We start from the raw sequence: 9,073 nt of genomic DNA on the forward strand, positions 1-9,073 counted from the left end.
ATTTGAAACTTATTTGTTACGCAAATCACACAGTGTTAGCAGGATCAAAACAAGCTCACTTTTTATTAATGTTTTAGATTTGTATTATGTTTTGTAAGGTTATATAGAGAGAGTTTGCAAACAGAAAAAGAATAGAAAAAGAAACAAGCTTTAGCTGTCAATATACAGTTTGTAGGTCAATGTTCGCAAGCAGAAGAACATCTTTGTCCATTAGTGTACGTTGCATCTCTTATTTCGAATCGAATATGACTGAAAGTAATGGCTTGAGGTTCAGCGAGTGAGTCAGATGTTAATTTGGTAACCACTCCGACTATTTCAGTGTGTAAGTGAGACCTTTTACAGTTTGTGTGTGACTCATTTGTGAGTCATTTTGATTAACTAACTTTCATTTTACACTGTAGCCTGGTTGTCTTTTTGTCTTAATTCAACCTTCAAGCCCACTTTTACTGTGGTGCTCCAGTTCAACAGTGCAGCTTAACTAGCAACATTCTGTGAAGCTTTCTTCTTTGCTTAGCTCCTTTTTTTTCAAAGAAACAAATAGTGTTGGCAGCTAAGCTTGCAACATTGTTTGGATGGGTTAACCAACATTGAACATCACACAGGAAGTGGCATAGGAAATAGTGACAACAAACCTGAATGTATACCAATGATGACACCAGAGATATCTGAACATTTGCTGACAACCAACATATCACAAGAAATCTGTGCTTGCATATGTTGTGTTAATGAACTCGGGGCAAAGTTTCTTTGAACTAAAACATCTGCTAAATGAATATGCAAATGGTTTGAGTATCATTAACCCGCAGGGTGCAAAAGCTACTGAGCATCTGCAATAGTATTACCTAAAGCTCACAATAATGTGAGTTACTGCTACCAGGCTGCTGCAGTATGAACAGAAATATTTTATTGCTCTGTATAATGTGCAATATTTTATAGATGTGGGGTAACGAAGGCATTCAAAAATATTTATTTTCTATATGCGAATAGATGTGAAATCCCATGCATCTTTTCTTTTAAGAGAACTTTAGAAGGAAACTGCTGGGTAACTACAGCTGAAAAATAGAAAATTCTTTATAAAATGTTTTTATTATTTCTCATATTTGCAAGCTAATCAAGGACTGGGGTCATGAATAATTCAATCTGCCCAATGAATCAGGTTCCAAAGGACCTCAAAGCAATTCCTTTGGCTGAAACAACCTTTATTGGTTACTCTGTTCAGTGCCTGATTAGAAATCTAACAAAACTTCTTTAGGGAGTTGTCTGAACTATTTTATTATAACCATTAATTCATTTATCCAGTGAAAGAACAGACTTCTCTTTTAATAATTCTTGATTCAACTCAACTTTTACTCAATTAAATGTGGGGTATGTATTTTTTTTTAAAACGCTTTAGAAAACTGAGTCGGGCTGAGTACCAAGACAAACTTATAGCCAGTCAGCAGTAAGGGGCGTGTCTACATATGATGGGGGAGAAGACGAGCCGAGCGATGACAGAAAGATAAAGATGGCGGATAAAAACAAAAGACAAAAATGTCTGCGAAACAAAAGAATGCTCAAGGTTGCTTTGTTTCTTCTCGACAAGTGAGTAACATTGGTTTTGCTTCGTTTCACATAACTAAAATATGATCTTTTTTTTTGCTTGAATATACTTGTGTGTCATGTTCGATTGTTTGTTCATCTACAATCATATTGTCGTTTGCTTCAGCTATAATAAATACACGTTCATTTCCACAATCTATAAGCCTGGAGCGTCTAAACCTCCTCCACTGTCTGTTTCAAGCATCAGCTACAGAAGTGTGTCCGAAAAGTAAGATAATAGAGGTGAGAACCTTTTGGGGTAGGGACGTGTTATGAAATATCAACATTGTCTCCCAGAAATCACTTACCCCACCTTTAACTGAAGCAGTAAATGCCACACAGTGGCAATATTACATTAATTCAGCCATAGATGTTTGAACTAGAAACTGATTCTAAAGAAGAGGAGGTGCAAAATCATACATTGTCGCTTGCAAGAGGTTTCAGAACATCTTTACAACATCTAACACATAATTGACATCATTACGCACTGGCTTGATTACACTTACAAACAGCTAATAATGTGTTGCTAATGTTACACTAACCATTTTTCTATTTAGCTGAATCCGCAGGCTTTTATGTGAGCCAATACCCAATGATAATCAAAGAATAATGTCCGCAAATAAGTACAAATAGTTACTGTATTAAACAGATTTTCACGTACAGTAACATCTCGTTATTTCAGAAGTGATTTTTGAGCTGTGGGTCAGTCACGGATGATTGTTGATTCTAGCCATGTTGGTAACAAATGCATGTAAGTGAGCACTACCCTGTCTCTCGTAACAGATGGTCCAGTAAGAATAGCCCGACCATTAGTGTAGTATTTATACTCTCCTCATTAATCTACCATTGAGCTCTTTGGTTTTCATTTTCCAAAACAGACAAGCAGGAACAGAACCCATGTTAAATGAAGGACGCAGCTATGTCTTTTTTGGAGGTACCCTTGGAGTACTGTGTTAATAAGGACTGAACTTCGCACCTTCTGGCATACCTGTGGAGTATCGACCCAAAGCCCCTGGGAGTTGAGCTTGGTTTCACCACCATATGGCTGCATATGACAGCTGGCCATAAGTACTGATCGAATGAACAGTGTTTCCTGTCTGTCTCATGTAGCCAGACAAATCACATTCGCTCAAGATTTTATCCGGAGAAACACGTCACATTGTGAGTTTGGATGGCAGAGAGCATGCACTGACAAAAATACACACATAAATTAATATCTGAAATGTTTCAAGGGCAAAACTTCTTTCTCAGAGTGCAGAAGATTATATTACATGTGCTAATTTACCAAATGAAGAAGCCCACGTGAATTCCACACATTCCAAAGCGGAGCGATCTTTTTGCCACATTGAAAATGAAGAGAAAACATTGCCTGAGAGGCTGACCTTAAAGACGTGATGAGTTTTTCAACTGGAAGGTATTTCCCCTTTTATTCATCTGGTTACGCTCACTTATGCTTTAGAAAAACCTCTGTTTTTATTAAGAAACAAATCTTGTCCATATCCAAACCTGACCTTCCTGATATTATCAGTTCCAAATTTAATTTGTGCCCACATAACATCACAGAAAGCTCTGCAAAACTGGCATATCTGTCGTTTTCAAACTTCTACACATCCCTAGCCTGATGATTTTCATTCCAAATCAGTGCAGAAGTCTGCAAATTTTGGGCCTATATGTCAGTATGTGAATTTACTAGTTCTTTAAAAGTACAATCTTTGTCAGACCAGTGTAATAATTAATATTTCTAAAATGCCATTTTGATTAAGCTCTGTGTGCAATGTACTTAAACATCATATTTTCAGGGTGCTTTCACACTTGGTTCACTTGCCTGGTCCGAACCCGAGTTCGGTTGCTCCCCCCTCCTGGACTGTGTTCATATTATAATATTTGAGTCCGAACCACGGTTCGCTTGCGTCATCAAAGCAGCAGCTGTTTACCCCGTTACTTGATAACGACAGCGCAGGAGAAGGCGGCAAATGCATAACATAACTCTCTGCACTTTTATGTATTACATTTCTGAACTGTTCGTTTTGTTTATAAAGCTTTGCTACATTACGGCACTTGCGTCTGTCTTACGAATGTACTGAAAATGCATTAAGGAAAGTTGAAGGCGAACATAAATGAGATGTAACGTTACAGCTCTCTGCTTGCAGCGTGTCAGACACGCTCATCATGAAAGTGAGTGAAACACACACACAAACACACATTTTCATCAACTAATTTGTCATTAAAAGCGGTTCACTTCCGCAATTTGAGATTGCATGAAGCGTAGAGTTCACATGAAGCGTACCCCAGACCACCGTTTTTAAGCGGACTCAGATACGGTTTGCGGGTGAGCATCCGAGTATGGAAGACAGCATTCACATCATCCAAACGAACTCGAACATTAATCGAACCCGGGTGCGCACCAAAAGTGCTAGTGTGAAAGCAACCTCAGTGTGTTACTGTTACCTCACAAAGTCTAGCTGATTTTCATAAATATCAGCATTTCGATAATTGAGACATGACTGCAACGAACCTTAAAAGAAATCTATCTTTTACTACAAAATCTGTTCAAGGCTTATTCATTTTCTTTCTAACTGTTTTGCCAGAGGCTTCGCCAAACAGCCTTTTTACTATGCAAAGTGTGAGCCATTGAGAATAATGCTATACAAGGTAAGTGATTTGACAGTTTACTGCATTTTAAAGCTATGCCAAACATCAAATCTCACTGAGATGCATCAACAAGCTTTACACAAAAAACACAAAAATACTCTCAGTGAAGCTGTGAATCTTCTCCTCTGTAGATCCGGCCCAAGTTTGTGAATGGGTGTGCATATTCATTTTGAACTGTGGTAGGTTATTGTATATGCATCAAACATACCACAATAACAGTCACTTGATTGTTTCAGATCTGTTTGTAATTTATTATCTTTCCATTCAAAGATCATCTGAGTTTCGAAACGCACCAATGCATCTGTGTTTGTTCATTGCTTGTTGTGCGCAATGGATCATTGTTCAAACACTGAATTTGATGTTTGTTTTCAGTGCAGCTGGCCACTCCAACCCCATCCAAATTTGTGAGCTGTGTTCTCAATCTTTTGCACCCCTAGGATACACCACATAACTGTTTGGCACATATGCGTCAAACAATTTAGTAATTATCGGAAGAACATAAAATTGTGGCTTTGGGCCCAAATAGATTAAGGTTAAAAGGAAAGTCATCCCACAAACTTATCTGAAAATATCTACTTTTACAGAAGATAGTTCATGGTTAGCATTATAATTTTGATTAGTTACTTAGAAATGGTGCAAGATCTCAAATTTATTTGACATCATAACGATACCAAAAACGGATTATTTACATGTTTAGATTTCGATTCCCTGTTAATGTCTGAGTTTCTACATCTGCATGTTGTTGAGGTGTGTGGGCATGTTACCGCTGTCTGTTTTCAGTGTGTAGGAATTGTAGAACAGAGGAAATAACAATGTTCAGAATGAAAAACAGAAACATCTGCCATCATGCATATTTAAACATGGTGCTCTTCCTAACCACTCAGCTTTATGAGTGTGCACTCTGGAGGGACGTCTCCAATTACTGTCCTTTATTTCTCCTGCTCACCTCCAGGTACACAACTCACACTCGACCATTCAATACCAACTCGCTCTTTCTCCCTGAATGAGCCAAGCGGCATTATTATTTTATCACAAACACTCTTGCGTTAGCCATTCAATTAGCCGGGCAACATCTTCCTGGTGGCATACATTAGTCATGCCTCCTCTGAGCCAACTAATGATGGCAGAACTGAGATAAACAGAGGAGAGAAGTCTCTTTCCTCCTCGTTTTTCTTGACTGAGTAGTGGCATCCTTCCTGTGCTCTACTGGATTAAATCTCAATAATGGCATTAAAGGTGGGATAAAACAAAGAGCCGAACGGAAAACCCCAAGAAACCCAAAATAGGGCACCACAACTTCCTCATTAGCCCAGGAGCTCAGACAAGCTCTCCCAGAAGACTTTCCCCTCTCACAGTCTTTCTATTTCTCCCTCTCTCTCTCTCTCTCTCTCACACACACACACCCAACAATCAAAATAGGCTCTAGTATACAGAGTGTCTAAGGAATGAGAAATAAAGCGCTGAGGTGCAGGATTAAACTAATCCCTATGGTCTTTCACAGTCTGAAGGAGAGAGAAATTTGCAGATGAAAGGAAAAAAAAAATCAGGTGCTGTACCCCTGCATTGAAGTTACATAGACCTGCAAAAAAATTATATTTTTTTATATTTATGTGTTGTTTTATAGTACAAATATGTAATCATATTCAATCATATACATGAGAGGAAAAATTTTGTAAGATAATGTGGGTTATTTTAAGTGAGATCACTGTTTAAAATGATAATAAATTAATTATTTTAAAAATAATTTTCCAAAAAGTTGTATACATATCTCAACAGTTCCCCAGCGATGTGAATAACTATATATAATATTTGCGTTTCAATTGGGTTTCCAATTTTCCAAGTTTCCTAAATATTAATTTTAGAATGTTTTAGAATTTGGTTGGACCCCGGTAAACTCTGCAAGTTTATGAAAAAACTTACGACTATCTTATACAGCATTTTTGAGAATAAACTGCAAACCTCATTTGAGTCACAGTCCCACATTTCCGAAATTGACTTGTTTATTCCCACTCTGGCAACATTTATAATGTCTTGCTTTAAATATAAACCTCACTAGATTTGGATAGATTTATGCTATAGCTATCTAAACATCTTTCTCGACCAAATGTTCCTTGTTTGACATAAAAGTCTTTAGGCCTTTTACTGAAAAATACGAAAAAATATGGTTTAAGAGAAATGATTAGCAGCATACCACGGTGCGAGAGTAAAGTAAGCTTTTTAAACATTCAAACAATTGCTTTATTCGCCCTTCGAAGCTCTCAATAGTTCACCAGCATTGTGTGACAAGCCTAAACTAGCATGCATGACTGTGTAAGTCTGCCAAAGAGAAAAGAAGCTTACAACAGAAAGATCTGATAGATCTGTATTGGAATATAGTCAAGCCAGCCAACTGGCACCTTGTCTATCTGACAGCTTATTTTATCAAGCTCTGCTTTCAACACGTGTGACAGCACTGTGGTGGGGTTACGCGATGGGAAGGAATTGATACGACGGAGCCGGGACTGACATACACAGAATGAGAGTGTGGGAGAGAAGAACATGTCAACATCAAATTTACAGGTCTGCTGTTCTCTAATTTCTTTTTATTTGATTATATTTCTTCCTGACCTGTTTAGATAGAAAGTAAACTGTTTTATGAAGGAGATCCAACACCGAATCATCTCACATAGGCCACTGTAGGTCTGTGCAACAGATAGATTTCTTGTAGACCGTTGCCCCCCTACAGCTATTTAAAGAGAAACATAATTGCACAGCGGGGCCCTTTGTTCCCAAAGTATCTCTGACAAGCGCTCCCTTTCAGTGCCACATTTACTCCACTGATATAGTGTAAAGCAGCACCAGATGTACTTGTTTGGGGCCAGATGATTGCCCTCACAGATTTCACATGCACAAATGCCTACTGGTAAGACCTAGGGGTTGAAAATCCTTGCAAATCATTAACTCAAAACATGCATGAGCACTGAAAATCTGAGCTACCTCTTAGAACGAACAATCCACACTAAAAATTGCACCTGTAGCTAGTCACTAGGACAGCACTCTTTAACTCTTAAAAAAAATCATAATAGTAGATTAAGGTATTAATATTTATCATAAAAAAAATCTTACCAGGCCCAAACCATTGAAAGGTATAGGGTAATTTTATTACTGAAGCAATCATAAACTATACACACTCACTGCAGATTTTACAGACGTGCCTCTTCTATTGTTAAAGAATTCATATTAGCAGTTTAAGGTTTTAATATGCACTCTCAATGAGGACTATTAATACAGTGTTCATCATGTAGGGTTAAAACTGGAACAAAAACGTACTGACCTTGTGATAAGCCTCAAAGATAATATTTGTTTTTCCTGACAGTACACAGTAAACTGATAAGATGTGCTTCCAATGTTGTAATTTAAATAATAATAATGATAAAAAAGATAGATCTTTTAGCTGAATATGTGTTCTAATGTCTTTTAATTTAAATACAATTATCAAAAAAAATAAATAAATAAATAAATTCGAGAAACCCTCTATGTAGGCCTATCTATTAGGCTGCTGCAGTCTGTAATAATACTAATAAATATGTACTGTAAGTACACACTTTTTGTGCTAATTATTATTATTATTATGATTATTATTATTATTATTATTAATCACTTACAGTTCAGAGTGAGTTCAGTGTTGATTCGGTACCTGCTCTGAAGAATTCAGTGAGTAGCTACCTATCTTGACCGAGACATTAACCCCAGGTAGCTCAAGTCTAATAAGTGTGAGTTAAGTTACTCTGAATAAAAGACTCAGTTCATTGAATGATTAGCAGCCCGATTCAAAACAGACAAACTTGCTATAATAGTAAGCGCGCAAGAGCGCACGGGCGTTGGAGTGAGCAGCGTGTTCAGGTCTCTTACCGGAGCAGTTCCACCCGGTGGGTGTTTGACAGTCGCTCAGCGACGATGGGAACGCGCAAAGTTCCTTCACTGGTAATATACATAAAAAGCAATATGTTGTAATTAAAACGACATGTGTCCGATTCTCCTGCCGCGGTCTCCGTGTCTGTCGCAGCACAGCGCAGAAAGCCATCTCAGTCCACCGGGAATGACACTTGGACATGAACCGAGGTCTCTGATCCCACGGCGAGCGCAGGCGACACAGATCTCAGCCGCGGAGCAGTGATACACATCTTCCGGGCAATGCTGCGATGATCCCCATGTATCTATGTGCTCTGATACCGACGCGGTTGGACTGTCTTGACAAGTGGAAGTGTCCGGTTGCAGTGATGAAACTCAAAGCTGAGATAAAAAGATATAACATCCAAGCATGGACCTGGAAAAGCTGTCCGGATCCACTAGTTGATCACTCCTTTCTGAAGGGGAAAAAATGCTGAAGCTCTCTCTCTCTCTCTCTCTCTCTCTCACTCTCTCTCTGTCTCTCTCTTCCTATATGAAGTCTGTCTGACAGTGTCTTGTTCGGTTGGTGTCTGGCTCTGACTGTGAGGATGAGGACGATGATGGTGATGATGAAGGTGAGAGGTGGGCACACGCTTCGGCGGCGCGGATTGGCTGTAGAGGGTGTAGCGGGTACCAAACCGTGTAATACAGCATCATCAAGAGTGCAAGAGACTTCCTTTACCTCCGGCGGTAAAGGAAATAGCCTACATTGTTTGCTTTGGCTATTCAAGTCATTAGCTCTGACAAAATAATACAGTTCAACTTTACTTGAGGACAAATGTTTCTGTTGACTTTTACTCTACTTAATGCTTAATACTTAATCCAGACGTATTCGTTACTTTTGAGACTGAATCACAAATGCAATCTGCTCGCGGATGTCCGTTTCGCGAATGAATCGTTTGAATGAATCATT

The 9,073-nt window shown here is 38.5% G+C and overlaps 1 protein-coding gene across 3 annotated transcripts in view; it reads right to left on the reverse strand.

Annotated features, from left to right (window-relative positions):
- Positions 1 to 8,799, reverse strand: part of tmeff2b (transmembrane protein with EGF-like and two follistatin-like domains 2b) — a 60,811-nt gene extending 52,012 nt beyond the window's left edge. The window contains exon 1 of one of the 3 annotated variants that reach the window (XM_026257762.1): positions 8,122 to 8,799. In XM_026257762.1, the coding sequence (XP_026113547.1) occupies positions 8,122 to 8,323 (202 nt within the window). In that variant the 5' untranslated portion in view covers positions 8,324 to 8,799. The remainder of the gene's footprint in view (positions 1 to 8,121) is intronic. The other 2 variants (XM_026257757.1, XM_026257766.1) reach the window with 2 other exon arrangements.
- Between the last annotated feature and the right edge of the window lie 274 nt (positions 8,800 to 9,073).

The sequence above is a fragment of the Carassius auratus genome, chromosome 6 (assembly GCF_003368295.1).
Source record: "Carassius auratus strain Wakin chromosome 6, ASM336829v1, whole genome shotgun sequence".
NCBI lineage: Eukaryota > Metazoa > Chordata > Actinopteri > Cypriniformes > Cyprinidae > Carassius > Carassius auratus.